The 22,580-nt window shown below is 40.3% G+C and overlaps 3 protein-coding genes across 3 annotated transcripts; all 3 read right to left on the bottom strand.

The window, feature by feature from the left end:
- Nucleotides 1–1,565: 1,565 nt before the first annotated feature.
- LOC121809913 (calnexin homolog) lies at nt 1,566–4,498 on the bottom strand. Its single transcript, XM_042210764.1, has 6 exons — nt 4,214–4,498; nt 4,030–4,099; nt 2,415–3,538; nt 2,259–2,330; nt 2,051–2,164; nt 1,566–1,959 (listed from the first exon to the last, which is right to left on the bottom strand). Exons 1-6 carry the CDS (start codon nt 4,307–4,309, stop codon nt 1,825–1,827), a joined length of 1,611 nt encoding a protein of 536 aa, XP_042066698.1. The 5' UTR covers nt 4,310–4,498; the 3' UTR covers nt 1,566–1,824.
- Nucleotides 4,499–12,983: 8,485 nt separating this feature from the next.
- Nucleotides 12,984–13,862, bottom strand: LOC121807685. The gene is made up of 3 exons (XM_042207952.1): nt 13,853–13,862; nt 13,690–13,775; nt 12,984–13,434 (listed from the first exon to the last, which is right to left on the bottom strand). Exons 2-3 carry the CDS (start codon nt 13,758–13,760, stop codon nt 13,185–13,187), a joined length of 321 nt encoding a protein of 106 aa, XP_042063886.1. The 5' UTR covers nt 13,761–13,775; nt 13,853–13,862; the 3' UTR covers nt 12,984–13,184.
- A 1,439-nt stretch (nt 13,863–15,301) lies between these two features.
- On the bottom strand, nt 15,302–20,852 carry LOC121809887 (calcium-dependent mitochondrial ATP-magnesium/phosphate carrier protein 3-like). Its single transcript, XM_042210728.1, has 4 exons — nt 20,209–20,852; nt 16,052–16,825; nt 15,886–15,976; nt 15,302–15,817 (listed from the first exon to the last, which is right to left on the bottom strand). Exons 1-4 carry the CDS (start codon nt 20,666–20,668, stop codon nt 15,634–15,636), a joined length of 1,509 nt encoding a protein of 502 aa, XP_042066662.1. The 5' UTR covers nt 20,669–20,852; the 3' UTR covers nt 15,302–15,633.
- Nucleotides 20,853–22,580: the final 1,728 nt, after the last annotated feature.

Below are 22,580 nucleotides of genomic sequence, written 5' to 3'. Positions count from 1 at the left end.
ATAGTAGTCCATATCGTGTTGGTTGCCGTTGGCGATAAAACTGATGGTCGGACCAACGACGTTGCACTGGTCATTGAAAAGGGGCGACGACTGAAGTACGTTGACGTCGTTGTTCGACCCGGTTAACCCAAAATACGCATGCCAGATCCATAGCCAGTAGTCAGCTACGACTTCGAGGATCATCGTGAGATTCTTTCTTTTGAAGCCGGTCGTGTACATCCCTTTCCAGGCGGTGGGACAGTTTTTTCATTCCTAATGCATACAATCTATGTGCATATCCATCAGAGCCTAGCAGTCTTCGAGGGTAGGCTTTCGAAAATGCTGCAGACACTCGCGGGCAGTCGTCTCGCCTATGTGAAGGTACTCGTCGAACATGTCGGTCGCACCTCCGTAGGCCAACTGCCTGATTGCTGCAGTGCATTTCTGTATAGGCAAGTGACCGGGCCTACCACTCGCATCCTCCCTAAACCGGAAATACTTGTACCGACGCTCTAAAGCGTTCACGATACTCATAAATAGCGGCCGATGCATCCTAAAACGCCGTCGGAAAAAGGTCTCCCCAAACCGCGGCTGCTCAGCGAAGTAGTCGTCAAACAACCGTTGGTGGGCACCGATGTGGTCCCGGTATACTACAGCTCGATGATGGATGTGGCGAGGTACCGCCTGCTGATGCTGCTGCGGATGCTGGCACAAGTGCTCTTTCACCAACCGATTTATCTCCGCGGACGTATAGGCCCGCAATTGTTCGTTAATTCGCTGCGATTCGTCAGCATCCCCACAACTAGCCATTTTTTGATCCACAGATCAAATGAGAAATGTAGAGAGAATGAAGAGAAACTCGTTAATACATGTGGTGCGAATGAAATGAAGTGCAATGAGGCGTATATATAAAGTTTAAAAAAATGAAAAAAGTCTGTTAGTCGATCGCTCGTCGATCGCGTCGCCACAACAGTGGATGACCGATCGGCGAACGTCCAACCACAGCGGACGACCGCTCGTCCTACCCGTTCATCCGTCCCGTGTTTGCCGACTCCAATAGCGGACGAACGCGACGGACGAGCCGCTAGCCGGTCGCTCGTCCGACCGTTCGTCCGCTATTGTGGATGCTCTTAATGCACCATTGATAAAGTAAAACAGGGAGTAAATAAAAAGAATTAAAGTATTATAGGTGAGGAATGAGACTCACCTCAATACACAGAAAAATGTTTCCGAAAATTGGAAAATGCATATTCTTGTGGGATGAAGGTTGGGTTGTAAAGAACCTAGTATCTTAGAGCTCGAAGAAGCAAGTTGTAGTGTCAAGATCAAGTACCGAGGCCTAGTATAAACTGAGTGGTCAGACTTTATCAAGTGTTTGTTTCCAAAAAGCTACAATTGCGAGTTTTATTTGCTTGAATTAGGAACTGAAAAATGGGCGTGTTCAGTGTTCACTCCTGTTTATCTTTATAACTTTGCCAGGGAATACTCCAGCAGAATAACATGAAGATCACATCAATAATTAACAACATACTGAGATACCCTTTATAGCCAAACATTTTCCTACATCCCACTAAGAATAAAAAAAATTGCCTCATTTGAATGCCCATCACCATTGAATGTATGGAGAGGATAATACCATATCTCAATCAGTGGTCCAGTAATACAAAACCTAAATCAAGAAAAAAAAACTGCAAATGAAAATTCTGAACATTGTCAAAACAAGTTCCAAAAAACCTATTACTAACTTCCCCCAACGTGTTGCTGCAGGAGCATCTTCTTCCATCATTCCCTCGGCCGCCTCATTTATATCATTGTGATTCTACCTCATTTCCGGTCCCTCCTTCCTCAGTCGTCACGCCTTTGGGCCCTCCGGCGAGGAGCAGCAGCATCATCGTTCTTCTCATCTTTCGCCTCGGAGCTCCCCTGATCATCCGAACTCTCAGCAACTTCTGTTTTCTTCGTCTCAGCTACCACATTAGCCTGAATTTACCGTACATTAGGGTTAAGTAAATAAGCCTTAAGATGTAGAGATGCAGAAAATGAAGTTTTTCCAATTATGGACAACACTCACAGGCTTCTTTCCTCCAAAGATGAGCTTCAACAAAATCGAGAGGATAACAACGACAATGGAGGCAAGGATACCAATTGTGAGATTGGCTTGTTTCTCAGCCTTTTCAAGGAAGTCCTGCACGTAAAATATTTCCCAAGTATAAGGTAACCTTTAATGAACAAAATGCTGATAAAACTTATTTGATCTCCAGTGGGCACAGATCACTCACCAAGACTTTAATTTTGTGCTCGCCCAAGAATGGAAGGTCAGCAATCTTGTATAGGTATTCAAACACCACTTTCTGATCACACAAAACAGTAGATGTTAGATTCGGAACTAGAAAATTCGTGAGAACTGCAGACATATATATGTATATATCGATTACCTGGAAGCCTTTCAGGCCATCAGAGTCGGTAGATTCCTCCTCCTTCTGATTCTCCTTCTCTACGGTGAATTTTGGTTTCCACGTTGTCTCCCGGTAGGTCTCTGCCTCTTTCTCACTGGAAGAGATCAAAATGTTGTCGAACAGAATACCATCTTGCATTGTCCAGATCTCAATACCAATGGCAGCAATGGGCTCAAAGTTAGGCTTTTTGAGCTCAAAGTACTCAGGGTTATCAATCTCCTGGGGCTTCCAGATGCCCTTGTAGTTGGGGTTGTCAATGAGTGGGGCATGCCATTTCCCTTTGTAAGCAGGGTTCCTCTTCATTGGTCTCTTCCACTCACCGCAACCAGGAGCTTCAGCACACTTAGGGTTATCAACTTTGGGAGCCTCCCATTCACCATCTTCTTCATCATCCCAATCCTCTGGTTTGGCTGCCTCAGGATCATCAACCTCCTCAGGCTCATCATCCAACCAACCTTCAGGCTTCTCAGCTTCTTCATCTTCAATTTCCAATGGAGCATCCTCATCCCAATCATCTGGCTTCGTTGCCTCTGGGTCAGGGATCTTTGCTCTCTCGTCCCAATCCTCGGGCTTCTTATCATCCGGATCAGGGATAGTCTTGGAAGGGATCAGAGGAGGATCAAAGTCATCACCTGAGAGGAAATTGCCCTTCTTCTTCTCTTCCCCATCAACCAAGATCCTCACCTCATTATCGGGTGTCAAGATGGCAGTGTAAACATGGGTCAACTTGTCTGAAGGTACTGATGGTGGGAACTTGAGATGATGCTCGACAAAATTGCCACTCTTCGGGTTCTTGTGCTTCAGGATGAAGTGAACCTTGTTTGTGGCTCCACATCTATCAGGGCCAAACATTATCGTGTACGGAGATTCATTATCAAATCGCTTTGGAACAAACCCAGCATCCTGAGGACGGAGGTACTTGATATAAGCACCACCACACTCAAGGCCATTCTGGAGGCGAACTTCAAACTGAAGAACAACAGTATTATCCTTGAGGATCACAGGCTCATCAAGTGGCTTCACAATGGCATGCTTCCTCGCTTTCTCCCCAACAAGAAGTCCATGATCATCATGTCCCTCACTCTTGACATGTTTCCACACACCTGACATCACAATTGAAAATAAAAAAAGTAAGCTACTTGATATAAATCGATATATGCTGTTGTATATTAGTGGCAATTCTTTCACCAACACCATGTCACTAACCAATTCACCCACCAAAAGTGCTATAAGAGTAACATTTTTGTATAATAAAATGCTATCATAGGTAGTAAAGCCAATCAAGTGTAGCTTAATAATAGAAAGATCGGGTTGGGTAACATTTAGTTTAAATCAATTTCCAAATTCAGCTCAAAGCCGTGGGCAATTACGCTCACCAAGCCGATTCAGCTGTGTAGTGAAGCAACTAATTCAGAATCTGAACATAGAATCTAACCAGTACAAAATTTACACAGGAAAAGTCGTTACTGTAAAAAAAAGATACAATAATTAATTCATACAATTATCGATTAATGGATATATAGTTATATACAGTATCTTTGATTCAAAAAATATCAAAAGCAAAAACCACAAGTAACTCATCGCAAATTCTAACCTGTGTAGTCTGGATTCTCAGACGCGATCCACCTTCCCTCAAAGTCCTCATCAAACGACTCGTAGAAAATCTACAAACACCAGAATTAAGCATTAACTCAAGCATCCACAACAGATCTCAAAACAAAGAAATTAAAGCTGAATCAAATGAAAACATGATTGATTGGCGATAAACGACTCCATACCACGTCATCGGAAGCGTGGAGCTGAGAAATGAAGCAGGCGGTGGAAAATAGTAGCAAACACTGCACTACCCAAATCTTCCGATTCGGATACTCCATTTAACAACAGGAACAGAGCAAAATGATGTTTTTGCTGCGATAAGAGAGAGATGTAAAGATCTGCGTAAGAACTCTCTCTAGAGAGAAGAGAGATTGAGATTGAGATTGAGATTGAGATTGAGATTGAGAAGAGAGTAGAGAGAGCTTTTGATTAGTTGCTCAGTATTTGTAGAACGTGTCAAAGGGGATTTGCATATACAGATGTGGCAGTGGCAAATGGGGTCGAGTGGCTTCGACCAATGATATGGATTACCACGAGAAGTGGACCAATCATAGAAAGCCACGTGGCAGTGAGTGACGAGCTCCGTGCTATTTTGATCCGTATTGGCAATTGGGTCGGCTTGCGGGTTGAGGGAGTAAAATATAAGAATCACAGAGAAAAAGTGATTATCGTGTAAAATGGGTTTATGAGATTCACCTCAACAGAAAAAAAATTGCCAAAATAAAAATTGAACTAATTTTATTAGAAAGACTAAAATGAAGAAAAGATGTAGTATTATTTTAGGACGAATGGAGTATTATATTCCCTCTGTTCATGAATAATTGTCTCAACTATGACATGTGATTTTGGAATATGTAATGCATAAAATATGATAGATAAAAGACAAAAATTGAATAGTTGAGTGAAACAAGAAAAATTGTTAGAAAATTTTCATATATCTAAAAATAGACAATTTTTGATAGATTGATATAGTACAAGGTTTTGTTCAGGTTACTAACTTTAGCAAGTTACTTTTTCTTATATTTAGTAGAGTTTGATTTGAAGTTAATGCATTTATCGTAGCAGAGAATAATCTTATATCATTCAAATTTTGTGTAGGTATGTGTGTAAAAAATCATGGATTAAATATGCCCGGTCAATGGATTTTGACCAAATAATAAATGTGACGAGACATTTAATTTTGTGAAATTAAATGACATAGCGTCGATCTACATTTTACGTAGGTAAATGTAGTATATTCACTTTCTCAAATCCGATTTCCGGTGAGTGAGAAATAGTGGATTAAAGTTGGGCATAATTAGCTTTTAATTAAAGCTTGGAGATGGAGCTTAGGGAATAATTAACTAGTGTTAATTATCCCACATTGGAGGATTAACACATCTTTAATGTGTATAAATTAAGTGACTTTATGTTACTTAATAATTATAGTGGACCAAGATGGGTGAAAGAGCCCACACGCGCGCACACGCGCGCGCCGCCGCCGCCCGCCCGAGCCCGAGCCCGTGCCCGTGCACGTGCACGTGCTCGTGCTCGTGGTCGTGGTCGTGGTCGCGGGCGCGGGCCGCGGGCCTCGGGCCTCGGGCCCGGGCCCGAGCCCGATCCCGATCCCGATCCCGATCTCGATCTCGATCTTGATCTTGATCTTGGACTTGGACTTGGATCTTGGCAATTGGTCTTGGCAATTGGTCTTTGGGTGGTCTTTGGGCTTGGTGCTTGGCCCAAACTATTCTTTTTGGACCACCGCCGAGTCAGCAATCCAAGTGGCTTGACACGTCGTCAAGCGAGGCACAGTCACGGTTGCCACGTGAGAAATCCACACGCTCCACACACGGATGGCACACTCCTGCCACACGTCTGTAACCGACGTCGGTTACGAATTGCCATGATGACAGCCATCATGGCTGTTGACCCCCTGCAGTGGACTGAGCCTATAAATAGGCCAGCCATTCCATGCATCACTACACAATTCAAAAAGCATTCTGCATCATAAGCTCTCTCCCTCTCCCTGCATAGTTTTTTCTGTCGAAGCTCTGCCCTCTCCTCCATCCAGTTCGCCGGAGCTCTGTTGATTGCGGTGCTGCATCAATAGAGACGTAGCCGTTTTACCTTTGGGGACGACACGCCAAACCGAAGAGCACTACCGGGGCGTATCTCGTCTTGCGGGAAGAGGCCTCCTCGACTCGGCTAATCACACTGGTTTAGTAGTTTCGATTATACGTTGTATTTTTAAGTTCAGTTCTTCCTTTCCTTTCTTTTGGGTTGTATTACGCCCGGTAGTTATCTTTGTAATCCCAGAAACCAACAATCGCAAGACGAGATAACTTGCCTTTGAAGGAATTTGGACTTCTAAACTGAACTAAAACTTTCGAAATATTAAACACCTTTGCTGGAGATGTCTACCGACTCCAACACCGCCGCTGCCACCACCGCCGCCGCCATTCCCTCCACCATGGCGACCACTGGACCGGTCAACACTTCATCGATTCCCTCGATGATGCCAACTCCTGGCTTCCCAGCCGCTTCATCCACCGTCCCTTGGGTTTGGGACAACCCCTTCGGGGCGTCCACTGGTTCCACCTTTGGTGGTTCGGTTGGTTCCACTTTTAGTGGTTCCTTCGGATCCTTTAATGGATCGAGTGTTGGTGCCTTCGGGCTCAATACTAGTGTTGGATCTTTCGGGATCAACACGAATGCTGGGGCCTTCGGGTCTCATGCGGGTGCTAGTCCCTTCGGGGCTGGTACGACCATGGCGGGCTCTATGCCCAACATGAATGGTGGGGGCTCTATGCCCAACCAAGTTGTTGGCTCCTTCGGGGGCAACGGAATTGGTTCCTTCCAAGGACCAACTGCGGCACCTTTGGCACCAAGAATGATGCCACCTGCCGAGAAGCCACCAAAGTTTGGAGGATCTGACTTCAAGCGGTGGTACCAGAAGATGTTGTTCTACTTGACAACATTGGGCGTCGCCAACTTCCTCACGGAGAACGAGCCGCCCGCGCCAAGCGACCAAGAGACTAGGCTCGAAGTCATGGCGGACTATGAAGCTTGGAGAAAAGGGGATTATCTATGTAAAAACTTTATTTTAAGTGCATTAGATGATAGCCTCTATAATGTATACTCCAATGTAACCACATCTAAACAAATGTGGGAAAGCCTAGAGAAGAAATATAGCATAGACAATGCTGCAGGGACTGAACAGGTTGTAGCATCCAAATTTATGGACTACAAAATGGTCGACTCTCGACCCGTCATGGAGCAAGTCCAAGAGCTCCAAATGATCATCCACTCATTAGTGGCTGAAGGGATGACCTTGCCCGATAAATTCCTAAGGTGCACGATCATTGACAAGCTCCCTCCAAGTTGGAAGGACTTCAAGAGTTATCTCAAGCACAAGCGAAAGCAGATGACCCTTGAAGACTTGATCGTGAAGTTGCGCATTGAGGCCGACGTGCGCAAAAGTGATCAGAAGGCTAAAGGCTTCACCCCAAATGAAGCCAAAGCCAACCTGTTGGAGCGGGGCGGTCCCTCCAACAAACGCCCTCGCCCAAACCGTCCAAACGACAAAGGGAAGGGAAAGCAGCCTTCAAAGAAGTTTGAAGGCGACTGCTACAAATGTGGCAAACCGGGCCACTTTGCCAAAGACTGCCGCAGCAAGAAGAAGAAGCCGGCAGCCCACGTCGTTGAGAAGGAGTTCAAGGACTGGGATGAGAACGACCTCATTGCAGTGGTCACTGAAGAGGTTAACCTTGTTGATAACAAGGGAGGCTGGTACATCGACACCGGCGCTACTGCTCATGTTTGCTCCGACAGGAGCAAGTTTGCCTCCTACACTGCTGTTGAAGGGAGGAAGATCAACATGGGGAATCAAGCATCGTCAGAAGTCCTCGGCGTTGGCAACGTGATTCTCATGATGACGTCTGGCCTAACTATCACTTTGAAGGATGTGCTGCATGTCCCGGACATCCGCAAGAACCTAGTGTCAGGATCAATACTAGTTAATAAAGGGTTTAAACTTGTATTTGAGTCCGATAGGTTTGTCTTGTATAAGTTTGGAAAATCCATCGGAAAAGGTTATGTAACCGATGGGCTTTTCAAGCTTAGTGTAGCAACTCGAAGTGTTGCGAAGCCATTGGCCAATAAGAATAAAGCATCTACTTCCTCTTATTTGATTGAGTCTTCAAATTTGTGGCATTGTAGATTGGGACATGTAAATTCAAAAGCCATTAAAAGATTAGTAAATTTAGATTTACTAAAGGCTAATGAATTGGATATCCAAGATAAATGTGAAATTTGTCTTGAAGCAAAAATGACTAAGTTGTCGTTTCACTCGGTTGAACGAAGCACAAAACCCCTTGAATTAATTCACACGGATGTATGTGATTTAAAGATGTTGCAAACTAGAGGTGGTAAAAAGTACTTTATCACTTTCATAGATGATTGCACAAGATATTGCTACATTTATCTTTTAAGAAGCAAAGATGAAGCAATAGAGGCGTTCAAAAATTATAAGAACGAAGTTGAGAATCAACTTGGTTGTAAAATCAAAATGATTCGAAGCGATAGAGGAGGCGAATATGTAGCCCCGTTTGAGGAGTTATGCAACGCAAGTGGTATAATTCATCAAACAACTGCTCCATATTCACCACAATCCAATGGTGTTGCAGAACGCAAGAATCGAACTCTAAAAGAGATGATGAATGCACTGCTACTCAGTTCAGGATTACCACATAACATGTGGGGGGAAGCTGTTTTGACAGCAAACTATATCTTGAATAAAATCCCTCTCAAAGGAAAAGATGTTACTCCTTATGAGTTGTGGAAGGGAAGGAAGCCATCCTACAAATACCTCAAAGTGTGGGGGTGTTTGGCAAAGGTGATGGTTCCTCCGCCCAAAGAAGTTACAATCGGACCTAAGACGGTTGATTGCATCTTCATTGGATATGCACTTAACAGTAGTGCATATCGATTTGTTGTTCACAAGTCTGAAATATCGACTATCACAGTAGGAACAACAATTGAGTCGAGGAATGCTGTATTTCTCGAAAATACCTTTCCTTGCAAAGATAAGGAAAAAGTATCAACCAATTCTGAGACAAGAATTGAAGAAGCCACTAGTTCTAAACAAGTGGAAGAAGAAGCCACTAGTTCTAAATCAACAGATGCGGAACCTGAATCGCGCAAGCGTGCAAGGCCCGATCCAAAAGATACAGTACTAAGACGTGGTAATAGAGTCAGAACACCAAAAACTTTTGGTCCTGACTACATTGCTTTCATGTTGGATGAAGAACCAACATCGATAAAAGTAGCCTTTGCTGGCCCAGACGGGCTGCATTGGAGAGAAGCTGTTCAAAGCGAAATTGATTCAATTTTGCTAAACCACACATGGGTGTTGGTTGATTTGCCCGAAGGTGCTAAACCTTTAGGATGCAAATGGGTTCTTAAAAGAAAGTTTAAGGCCGATGGAACAGTTGATAAGTATAAAGCCCGATTAGTAGTAAAGGGTTTTAAACAAAAAGAAGGACATGACTTCTTCGATATCTATTCACCTGTAACAAGGATTACATCTATCCGGGTGCTTCTCGCTATTGCTGCATTGCACAATCTCGAGATTCATCAAATGGATGTAAAGACCGCGTTTCTGAATGGTGAACTAGAAGACGAAATCTACATGGAACAACCCGAAGGGTTTGTAGTACCTGGACAAGAGAAAAAGGTATGCAAGCTCGTGAAATCCCTATATGGATTGAAACAAGCGCCATTGCAATGGCACTTGAAGTTTGATAATGTGATGTTATCAAATGGGTTTAAAATCAACGAGTGCGACAAATGTGTCTACATCAAGAGCACTAATAACGGTCATGTTATAGTGTGTCTCTACGTTGATGATATGTTAATCTTGGGTAGCAACACTCAAGTAATTAACGATACAAAGGCCATGTTAAAGAGAAACTTTGACATGAAAGACATGGGTCTAGCCGATGTAATTCTTGGAATGAAGATTCTAAGAACGAATGATGGAATCATCTTAACACAATCACATTATGTTGAGAAGATATTGAATAAATTCAAAGCCTATGATGGCGCGCCGGTTAAGACTCCAATTGAACTCGACGTTCACTTGAGCAAAAACAAAGGCGAGCCCGTTGCACAAGAAGAGTATGCACGGGTCATCGGGTGCATTATGTACTTGACTAATTGCACTCGACCTGACATTGCTTGTGCCGTGAACAAGTTAAGTCGTTACACGAGCAATCCAAGCAAAGAGCATTGGAGAGCTCTTGTGAGGGTTTTGAGATATTTAAAACACACTCAAAATCTTGGGCTACACTTCTCGAGATACCCCCCGGTGCTTGAAGGGTACTGTGATGCCAATTGGATATCCGATAATAGAGACTCACTTTCAACAAGTGGATATGTCTTTACTATTGGGGGTGGTGCTGTATCGTGGAAATCCACAAAACAGACCTGTATAGCCCGATCAACAATGGAATCGGAGTTCATTGCCTTGGATAAGGCTGGTGAGGAAGCCGAGTGGCTTAAGAACTTCCTTGAAGACATTCCATGTTGGTCTAAGCCAGTGCCACCAGTGCTGATTCACTGCGATAGCCAAGCGGCTATTGGAAGGGCAAACAATGGTTTCTATAACGGTAAGTCTCGACATATACGTCGACGACATAACACCGTGAGACATTTGATCACAACAGGGGTGATTACAATTGACTATGTGAAGTCAATAGATAATCTAGCGGATCCGCTAACCAAAGGGTTAAACCGTGATCAAATGAATAAGTTGCTAGAGGGAATGGGTTTGAAATCCACAAACTAAAGAATTGTCATAGTGGTAACCCAACCATGATGACTGGAGATCCCAAGAACTTGGTTCAAAGGGACAACTAAGCTATGAGAGTTCATGGAAAAACACTCAAACTATATCTATTCCCTAGAGAGCAATAGAGTGTTAGAGAACTTGCCTCGTGGTAAAGGCTAAGTCTATGACTTTTAATGGTTCTTAAGGATCTCAAAGAGATGGAATTCTCAAAGAGACCAAGTATGGCAAGGTACTTGACTAAGAATCACCTACGTAAGTGCGAAGTGTGGTCGCTTCATAAAAAAACGCACTTATGAATCCAAAGTGGTGTCCAAGACCGCAATGGACACAAAACGTGAGAACGGATGAGGTTGAGGTGTTTAAGTGTTAACACCATTGTCTCGGTGCACGCCGTGGGGGATTAGTTCAAAGCATCGCGCTACTAAGCCGCCTGTGTATCCGATGGTGTCGACTATGGAGGGTTCAAAGTCAACAACTACCTATCCTTATGCTTATATACCTCGCGAGGGTTGAGCTTGTGTCTGCATGCATATGCATTCGGCTATTTCCACTCATGTGGGGGATTGTAAAAAATCATGGATTAAATATGCCCGGTCAATGGATTTTGACCAAATAATAAATGTGACGAGACATTTAATTTTGTGAAATTAAATGACATAGCGTCGATCTACATTTTACGTAGGTAAATGTAGTATATTCACTTTCTCAAATCCGATTTCCGGTGAGTGAGAAATAGTGGATTAAAGTTGGGCATAATTAGCTTTTAATTAAAGCTTGGAGATGGAGCTTAGGGAATAATTAACTAGTGTTAATTATCCCACATTGGAGGATTAACACATCTTTAATGTGTATAAATTAAGTGACTTTATGTTACTTAATAATTATAGTGGACCAAGATGGGTGAAAGAGCCCACACGCGCGCACACGCGCGCGCCGCCGCCGCCCGCCCGCCCGAGCCCGAGCCCGTGCACGTGCTCGTGCTCGTGCTCGTGCTCGTGGTCGCGGGCGCGGGCCGCGGGCCTCGGGCCTCGGGCCTCGGGCCCGGGCCCGAGCCCGATCCCGAGCCCGATCTCGATCTCGATCTTGGACTTGGACTTGGACTTGGATCTTGGCAATTGGTCTTTGGGTGGTCTTTGGGCTTGGTGCTTGGCCCAAACTATTCTTTTTGGACCACCGCCGAGTCAGCAATCCAAGTGGCTTGACACGTCGTCAAGCGAGGCACAGTCACGGTTGCCACGTGAGAAATCCACACGCTCCACACACGGATGGCACACTCCTGCCACACGTCTGTAACCGACGTCGGTTACGAATTGCCATGATGACAGCCATCATGGCTGTTGACCCCCTGCAGTGGACTGAGCCTATAAATAGGCCAGCCATTCCATGCATCACTACACAATTCAAAAAGCATTCTGCATCATAAGCTCTCTCCCTCTCCCTGCATAGTTTTTTCTGTCGAAGCTCTGCCCTCTCCTCCATCCAGTTCGCCGGAGCTCTGTTGATTGCGGTGCTGCATCAATAGAGACGTAGCCGTTTTACCTTTGGGGACGACACGCCAAACCGAAGAGCACTACCGGGGCGTATCTCGTCTTGCGGGAAGAGGCCTCCTCGACTCGGCTAATCACACTGGTTTAGTAGTTTCGATTATACGTTGTATTTTTAAGTTCAGTTCTTCCTTTCCTTTCTTTTGGGTTGTATTACGCCCGGTAGTTATCTTTGTAATCCCAGAAACCAACAATGTGTTTTCCACACAGGAAAATATACGAGAGCGAGACGTATTCACTTTTTCAAAACAAAATTACCAACAAATATGTATATCCTCAGTCCATGAAAATATGAACATTTAGTTCAACATGAGTTTTAATATATAATTAGTCAAATAAGAGATAGATAAATGATATTTTGTGGTAATATTGTCGAATTTTTTTATATGAAAATTATCGTCTCAAAATTTAGAAAGTATAAATTTTGCATCGCCCCTGTGCAGAGCCAAACGCCTAGCTCTATTATTGAGTATAGTTACGTTTTGGTTAAAGGAAGAGAGAATTAGAAATGATTGGTGTTACGGAGAGACATCACAACAACGCTATAATTTATTGTTCTCATAATATTGATATTAGATGTACAATAAACATATTATGTTTACATTATTACATAAATTTACAACAAAAAAAAAAGCATGACATCTTAGGCTACGACTATGGTTTAGGAAAAATTACTATGGTTTGGGCTATCAACATGAAAGGCCTACTCCTACACTAAAATTACTCAATACTATGATATATATAGATTTAATTATATATATACCTTGACCTGCAATGGGCTTAGGCAAAACCGGTTGGGTCCTTCAAATGAGCTACCTTCCTAAAGAAAGATTTCCTAACAAACTTGTCAGCCTCGGCCATCACTTTCTCCGGCTCTGCCACCTCCGGTATAGTTTCCCTTCTCGATTTCTTGAGGTGCACGTTTGGGGCCGAATGGAGCTGATGCAAGGCTGTATACATGCCTAACGACGTCGCTACAACGACCATCCCAAGCACAATGCTCACCGGCGCAAAATCACCCTTTCTCAATCTAGCAATAATAATCGTGCCAGATTGAGTTTCAACAACGTAATTTATTTCATTTTTTACATCAGTAGTAAAATGTGCGTTAAAACAACTTCAATTAACAATAACTTTCAATTGCATTTTGACAATCCATTACTATAATTCAATAGCGGATTGAGATTAAAATAAGTAAATAACAATCCATTACCAATGGAATTGGAGCATTAATAGCGAAAATTTTCACGAATAATTGGCGAGTTTTTTGTATTGGAAATAATACCTGGCCTTCAAATCCGGTGCAATAGTAGAAGTCGTGAAAGTCGATCTTCCACCTAAGTCGCATTTCACCATTGATTTCAATTGAGACTGCAATTAATTACACATTACTATTTTGTAACCAAATTCCTAAATAGGGAAAATAAATAGAGAAAATAAAACATTACCGCAGCTCTAAAAGCCATTTTGATTCAAAATTATGCTTCTGCCTGTGCTTATGATTTTGTAATTTATAGAGTGAAAATGAATGTACTTCATTTGTGTGGAAGACTCTTGAATCTTTAAATTAAAAGTCACAAAAGTTGGTTACTGTTAATGATCTTCTAGGCCCCTCTGCCTAAATTTCTAGAATATTGTTAATTATACTATATTCAAGCATTATGCTTACGAATAATTGTGATGGAATGTTGTGTTTAGGGAACCGTACATATTCTAAGCAACACAAATATTTGAGATAGACCAGGATAAAGCAAAATTGATAAGGTAAGAAAGAGGTAGAGAGAAAAATAACTAAATAAACGACACAAATATTTGAGACAGACCAATTGAATTGGGTAAATCAAAATTGATAAGGTAAGAGAGAGGTAGAGAGAAAAAAGTAACTAAAGTATTGTTCATAAATGAATCATCCCCATTAGAGAAAAAAGAATTTCTAAAATAAAAAATGCATATTCTTGTGGGACGGACTAAAAAGGAAATAGTACATGTTCTTATGGGATAGAAGTATCTAATTATTGCATAACATCGTCTGTATTTACCTGACTTAACTTTTTAAGTATCGATAACCATGTAGAATAATCATATTGTGATCTTTTTATATTGTTTTAAAAATATTATTTCTTCCATTTTTTTTAAAATTTTGAATGCATTTTTGTCAATTTACTTCCCCATACCTGGCTGGTATCTAGAAGCAGCAGCACGCCGGTTCTTAGTTATTCTCTCGTTTGTCATTAAATATCCAATTTTTTCCTTTTTCGTTCATCGGTCAATAAATACCTTATTTCACTTTAACTATATTTGATAAGTGGACTCTACATTTCATTAACTCATTCTACTCACATTTTATTAGAAAACCAATATATAAAAGTAGGTTCTACATTCCACTAACATTTTTTTTACCCACTTTACTTGAGTCAAACAATTTCTTAAAACCCATGCCAGTCAGATATGATACATTTAGTCATGGACGGAGGGAGTATAAGAATTGTATTTTTTACTTTTTTATAAATAGGGTAGTGATAAAATGCAAACACTATATATTATACAAACTCCAAACTCGTCAATACAGTGTCAACACAATGTCAACCCATTGTAAAATTTCAAGATTTTGATGTCATCATAGTATCAACACAACGTCAACTGTTGACATTTTTTTATTGTTATTTGGTCATCTGTTGACATTTTCTAACGATCCAAATCATAATTTTAAATTTGTAGAAGTACAGTATTTAGAATTTGCATTGATTACGCCCCTTTATAAATGTAAGCAGTTCTTTCCTAATAAATTTATCATTAAATAAAAAGAGCAATACGCAAATTTGAGCAAGAAACAAAAAAAAACAAATTATGGTAAAAGGGCCAAACGATTTGAGCAAAATGCATGAAACATGATGAAATATAGAAAAAGATTTATGGGTATTATTAATGATGTAGCAAAAATGACTAGTTCCGCAAATGGGCAATTTCCGTGCAGGAATTGTGGCAAAAACCTACAACAATTATCTAAGTAGTATTACTCATGACACATACATATAGTAACTGTTAGTCAGTCAAACCCCCCCATAATAGCTCAGCTCCCACTCCTATGCTATCATCCAAAGGGGCAATCAAAATCGTTGTATAACTCAAGAATTATCACCAGTTCCACAAACAATCTTATTCACCTGTAGTAGTAGTCGTCTTCTTCGTCATCATCATCGGTTTCTCCACTCCACCAAGAATCAAGTTGCTAATCCAGATCCAGGCTCTTCTTCATGGCCTCATAAACTAGGTAGGTAATGCTCGCTGCTGGCACGACTTTAAGGAGATTCGGGAAAAGGCCTTTATAGAAGCCTCGAAGGCCCTCATGCCGATATGTTTTCCAGAATACATCTGACATTCTATTGTTTTTATTTGAGGGCTGAGCTTGCATTCTGAAATGCAACTCTAGTTAGATTTAACACTTTTGATATTTCTAGGAGAAAAGCCCGATGATACGCACCTTGTTCTTACTACCTGCAACGGATACACACATGTCGCTCCAAGAGCTCCCGAGACAGTCCCGCAACTTAGTTGTATAAGAGGACCAGGTTCTGCATGATATCAACATAGTGAATGGTAGGACAGAGAATAAATGAATTTGTAAACGCAAACTAAATACACCATACCACCATCTTGAAGAATATGCTTCCTGGACATATCTTTCAATGCCTCGTAGGCTGCTAGGTCGATACCAGCATAAGGTATGATTCCAAGAAGAGACGGGACTAACCCTCGGTAAAATGCTCGGGGTCCCTCCTGAACCCATATATCTCTAGATAGTTTACCCAGGCTTGGAACAGTGCCTATGTCACAAACATAAGTTTGCAACCGAGTTTTGACAAGGTCCATTGGATAAATTGAGGTTTGGGCCACTGCACCAGCCAAACCACCTGCCAGAAGTCGTCCTGGAGTCCCAATATCACCATCATCTCCGCCAATCACATTTTTCAACATTTCATAACTGTAAAACTTTATGGCGCTTTCAGGTGCAACCTTCAGCACATTTATCCCATTGCCTCGGAAAAAACCTAAAAAGCGACCTTCGTTCCATATCCTCTTAACTGCTGGACCAATGGAAGCATGCGTAGTCTGAACTTGTAAAGTCACCTTTAGACGGTCAAGAGGTGCAGTTGCAGTACGAGAAGCTGCTCCAGCAACTCCACCTGCAATTAAATATTTTGTTGCATGAACATGCCTGCTGATGCCTTCAGGAATCACTGCCTGTTCACCAATATCTACAAGATATACCCTTTCCCAATAACGATAGATGTTCTCTATGGTGGCTTCATGCGGATACAGAAGCAGAAAATCCCTCCATTCCTCAAATGTTATGATTCCATTATTGTCTTTATCGACATGCTCAACAAAACTAGCAAGTTCATCATCATCAAGTTCTATCCCTGCAAAAACAAAATGACAAGATGAAGATTGTATTCCAGAAACTTGAGCAATGAGATAATTTCACCCAAAAGATGCACACACAATTAATGCATGGGCACAATTAAGGGCAAGTAGCAGATCGAGTTCACAATTCTGTAAACCAACTGAACGACATTGGCACCAAGATGGGCACTCAATTTTTGTATTGGCTCTGTACTGGTTTTCATTTTGGACTATTCAATGAGGGTAGTATGTTAGATAGGAATATAAAATATCAAAATGATATTGAAGAATTAAAAAAGTGTAGTCAAGTATGTTCTAGCAGCTATTTCATGTAAATATTTTAGTAAGGTCAATAGATCTCACCCTTTAAATCCCTTCTCTCTTTTCCATCATTTTCTATAAAAAATAACTTCACAGTTTCTTATCCCTTCTTTTCCAAGGAGGGATAATATTATCACTCCAATACCTTGCAATAATATTTTTCCTTGTTGGAGTGATTAAGTGAAAATGAGGAACAAGAAAGGGTGAAATTCTTTTTTTTATAGACTAAGATGAAAAAGAAAGGAATGATTCAAAGGGTGAGAGTTATCTTATCGCTCATTTTCCCTCACAATCAAAATGAACATACCCTAAATGTACAAAAATTTAAGAAAACATTTAAATAACAGAATGAGAGGATGAACAACTAGAAGCCATAGTAGATGCTTTAAGCAAATACTTAAATAAACACTCAAAACAAGCTACAAAGGAAACTGTACAAACAATCTACTAAGGCGGCGTTCGGTTTGTTAGACAAGATAATAGTTGATACAATATGGGATAAGCCAAAATGTGGTTTATCTAGGAATAAATTGGTCATAGGGGTGAGGTGAGATATATCATGGGATACAATGTAATCTTGGCATTGTGGAGATGGGCCAAGATACATTGTCACGGCCGAGCTTTTGAGAAAATGCTGACCGAACAAGAGATAGGATTAGACATGGTCTTTAGACACAAGTAAACATCGCAATTGAACAGTCCCTAATAAGACATAGGAGCCAGTTCACCATAGACTTGAGAATGAGAAGTATATGTAGAATTTGCATGTCACAGGAGATCAAGGGACCCGGTACAACATTACGGTAAGAGGTATATCATGGCAACAATGATAATACATCATGGAGACACTGTAAACCATCGCATGCAAGCAGCAGGCATATCATTATATCAATATGGAAACACACATGACTGAAACACAAAGATTTGTGTAACTTATAGCTCTTAACTGAGTAGCATGAAAGAAACATACAAAAACTGAACCCAAGAAGAATGAAAATCTAACTTTACTTACTTTGGTACCTAGCTATTGGAGAAGCTAGGATACAGACTCAACGACAAATGCAAACCAATATATTGCAAGAAAAATGTAATTCTAAGTGTTCTTACAATCATCTGAATAAGGAACAACAGTGAGCTTCTATTATTATTTTCATCAAAATCACTTCACTCATTTGACCACACAATCTGGTAGAACCTTATCCATCCGAGAGGGAGAAAAGAACAAGGATCTCATCGAAACTTATACCTATTTACATATATCAGTGTATGCCAGTTTATATGAATCTTTATATGTAAACCTCGAAGTCCAACTTGTAAGACAGATCTCAACTAACTGACAGGGGTTTTACAGTCTTTAGGAGTAGCTGTTATCTTAGGCAAACAAAGAACAAAACCAATCAATAGAAGATTCAATGTTTTTTGTTCATTAGAAAAATAATACTCCCCCCGCCCCTTGTTAAGTAATTCGTATTCCTTTTTGGGACGTCCCAAGGTAAGTGAGTCATTTCCTTTTTTTGGCAAAAATCAACACCCTTACTTTATTTTCTTTATTACTCTATCTTCTCTACATTATTCCATCTCTTACTTTGTTCTTTCTTCACTTAACTAACAAAATCCCACTTTCTTAAATCCAATGCCAAAAAGAAACGACTCATTTAACAAGGGATGGAGAGAGTCCTTGACAAATGGCTAAGTTGTTTACAAGATGCTGGCCTCATAAAATGCAGAAGTCTCTTGTGGGCGGTACAAGTTTCCAAATTCTGATCTTCATGGTACCTAAAATATCATATGTGACATTCTTCCATGCCCGAAATCCCCACAGCCACAAAATAAAAAGGTGAATTCAACATGCATGCAAGTGTGATGAATCCCCAAAGCTTTACAAATTGGAGATCTTTTTGGTGTTTTGAAAAGTTGAACATGTAATCATAGAACTGAAATGGAGAGAAAGAAAGTGGATAAGAAACATGACCACAAATCAGATGGAAAACTTAGATATGGTTTAGGTTCATTTGAAGTCAACACGACCATCAAAATATTTAACAATCTACAATGTTGATAAACAAATTTGCAAAATTTAAACAAAATTTGATTGAACTAGATAGATATCTAGAAAAGAATGGACATAGATCCATATAATAACATCGGTGTTATAGTCCCAATATTTTGAAAAATTAAAAAAATTCCCATTTGAGCTAAGCCTGCCAAGGGAGCCAGCTCCATGCAAGCACTATCAGATCTATGTGACCCTATTTTGATCGTTGCGGTGATAATTCCTTGGCTCTTTGTTATTATTAATGTTATATGAAGCCTTCAAACTCAAAAACTTGTCCACCACATAAGAAAATGAGATATAATTTTTTACCCAAGGAATAAGCTACCAATATTGACCATATGTCCATTATTTTATATTTCTAGACTAAGTTCAGAAACTCAGCATAATCTCATGCAAGGTTTCTTTTTTAGTGCTTGGATGTGATTGAGCTTTTTTTTCCTCGCTGCTCTGGAACGAAATGAAAACAAAATGCAAGCTCCAAACAGAGCTCAAGAAAATACAAACCCACATTTGAGCCATTCACCTTAATCTGGAGTAGAGTACATGATAATGATTGAGAATCTGAGATTACCTAAAGGGATGCCACATAACAATGTCAAAACAATCCAAACTCTTCTGAGCATTCATCCTGTTGTCCCTACTTATATCATTTGCATACTGAAATTCTACATGCATCTAGAATGCACATCACACACAGTGAATGCAACAAAAGGCATTTGCGTTCAAGTCTGTCTCGGCTTCGAATTCAAGCTCTTGCCTCTAGTCTCCGAGACAGCTACAGTTCATCAGAACAGTCCTGTGATGTAGTATCTGATATTTCCATTAACTGTGCCTAATTGCCTATAGAGTATCTGTGATGTGAACTAAAAAAGCCGTCATCTCAAAGTGGTTCTTAAAAACATCGCAATCGGATATATAAATACAAATTAAATAAAATTTTTAACAACATCAACATCCCCATCCCCATCAGCATAATAGTGCAGAAATGCAATTGACTAATTTTACAGAAGCAATTAACATTACCAGCTTTGACAAGAGCATCCCAGAGCTCCTCGGGCAGAATGCAGCCGTTGTGCTCAACATCAATCGCCTGAAAAATCCTGTACAATTCAAGCTCCTTATCATCCATATACTTCCTAAACTCCTGGTAATCAACCCTCCCGTCCTGATTGGCGTCGCAGACTAACAAGAGCTCCTTGGCGAACTTGTAATCCGCGGGGATTTGCATCGCGGAAAGCCCCTTCTCAATCACAGCGGAATCCAAATACCCTAGATTATCGGAGTCGAAGAAACTGAACAAACTCCGAATCCTGGAGTCCCGCTCCTCCCTAGTCTCGCGCAGGGCGGAGAGCACGTGGTCGAGCGTGACGGGGCCCGACTTCTTAACCGGGTTGCAGCATCCGGATCGGTCCGTCGCTTCGGGCGCCATTGCAGGAGCAGCTGGTGCTGGGAAATTCGCATGCCTCTCGACTCCCGTAGTCATAAATAAAGGATCAGAATCGGGGAATTGGATGGGCAGAATTCACGGCATGATGAGGAAACAGGGGAATTTGGGGATTTTTGTTAGATCTGCTGGAGAGAGAAGGTGTTAAATGTTAATGGAGGAAGGGAAAGAGGGAATAATGGAATTTGGGGGAAGGATCTTCTGCCTTACCCGAATCGCTATTTGGAGCTCCGGTTCGTTTATTTTTCCACCATAGTTGACACAAACCAGAAAATAATTTAATAATGTTTTAACCAATATCTACGGCGACCGTTACATTAACAGAGTGGTTTTATATTTATTCTTCAATTTTGGAGTACTATATCTATATGTTTGAACATGTGATCACCTTTTTTCCAAAAATAAACGAACAAAATTATGATTCGATTTGGTTAATTCAAGTTTTCAATTCATTTGTGACATTTTCCAACTCCACTTGCATCTAAATAATCTAAAGCAATCCAAAAATCCGAAAATATTTATATATATGGAGTCTAGGGTGCGTTATACTACGATAATTCATCAATACAGTTTATTAAAAATGTCAACAGGGTGATATTAAAATGTCAACATATAGTATCAACACATTATATTAAAGTTCGACAAAATAATGTGTTGACATTTTAATGTCACCGTATTGACATTTTTAATAGACTACGTTGATGAGTTAGCAAGTTAGCAACTTAAGAAAGTTAGCAATTGATTACACCCATATGAAGTCTATATATAATAAAAATATAGTCCTAGACTACTTATTATAATTATATAAATCTAACAAATATAAATTAACAACCATTAATGATATTTTGGAATATTTGAATTTGGGTTTAGGTATTTGATTTTCAATTTTTTGGATTTTTGGTCTTGGATTTTATATATTTTTGTGCAATTCAAGTTTTCAAATTGGATTTCGTACTTCAGATTTTGGATTTTAGAATCCGATTTATTTTTCTAAAACTTTTGGATTTTTGGATTCGAATGAGCAAAAATCTTATTCGAAATCAAAATGGTTGTTCTCTTATCCAAACTTTTTGGTGCGATTTGATTACTGTCCAGGCCAAAATCGAATCTAATAATTCTATTACATATCTTTATGAAATAATGCAAATAATTTGTTTATTAATTCATTCGAATCATTTGTAAAATAATTGAGTTAAACTAATATTATTAAAATTATAATCAAAATAATCAAATTATTCTCTAGTATACTGCAATAGAAATAATTTGGGAGCGAACCACAGCCACAAACACCAAATTTTGATCAATTATTACTTGCCCAAATTTTGTTGTAGAATTTGGTTAAATAGTTGAAGCGATATGATTTGGGGTGGAGACGTGACCTAAATTTGGATATCTTTAGAGTCCGAGGAAAATTTTAATTTATTTGATCATAGCCGTCTCACGTCCCATTGGCAAGGAACGACGATATGGGATGTGTTAGAGAATGGGCGTCATGCATGAGCGCGGTGATGGGTGGAACGTTGAGTATTCAGTTTTTTATTAGATTTTTTGCCTAATCCGAAACAGAAATTCGAAATTTTGTGAAAATTAAATTCGAACCAAAGTATCCAAACAATCGATTGTATCCGAACTACGAACATGATTCGAGTTAGTGGTGGATAGGAACGGTATACCTTACCGAAACCACCATACCGTAAAATCGGTATGTGCAAAAATCATACATTTACCTTATCAATATTTTCGGTATACCTTATTTTCGGTATGACGAATTTCCATACCGATAGAGTACCCCATTTTTGGTATACCATACCAAAGTTCGGTATACCGTACTTTTGCGGTATACCTTACTTTCAACCTCAATAAAAATAGATAATTTGAGTTTTTATAATATTATTTATATTTTATAATTTAAAATATATATTAAATATATTTTATTCATAATTATATTTGT

Source organism: Salvia splendens, chromosome 6 (assembly GCF_004379255.2).
Source record: "Salvia splendens isolate huo1 chromosome 6, SspV2, whole genome shotgun sequence".
Taxonomy (NCBI): Eukaryota; Viridiplantae; Streptophyta; class Magnoliopsida; order Lamiales; family Lamiaceae; genus Salvia; species Salvia splendens.
Note: the sequence above shows the minus strand (reverse complement) of the source record. Positions and strands in the feature narration are given on the sequence as shown.

Coding starts and splice junctions, on each gene's coding strand:
- LOC121809887 (XM_042210728.1), bottom strand. CDS start 20,668: ATGACTACGGGAGTCGAGAGGCATGCGAATTTCCCAGCACCAGCTGCT. Junction 15,977..16,051: donor GCATATTCTTCAAGATGGTG/GTATGGTGTATT, acceptor GATATCATGCAG/AACCTGGTCCTCTTATACAA. Junction 15,818..15,885: donor TTGCAGGTAGTAAGAACAAG/GTGCGTATCATC, acceptor GTTGCATTTCAG/AATGCAAGCTCAGCCCTCAA.
- LOC121807685 (XM_042207952.1), bottom strand. CDS start 13,760: ATGGTGAAATGCGACTTAGGTGGAAGATCGACTTTCACGACTTCTACT. Junction 13,435..13,689: donor GCACCGGATTTGAAGGCCAG/GTATTATTTCCA, acceptor TATTATTGCTAG/ATTGAGAAAGGGTGATTTTG.
- LOC121809913 (XM_042210764.1), bottom strand. CDS start 4,309: ATGGAGTATCCGAATCGGAAGATTTGGGTAGTGCAGTGTTTGCTACTA. Junction 4,100..4,213: donor TCCACGCTTCCGATGACGTG/GTATGGAGTCGT, acceptor TGGTGTTTGTAG/ATTTTCTACGAGTCGTTTGA. Junction 3,539..4,029: donor TGAGAATCCAGACTACACAG/GTTAGAATTTGC, acceptor TTGTGATGTCAG/GTGTGTGGAAACATGTCAAG.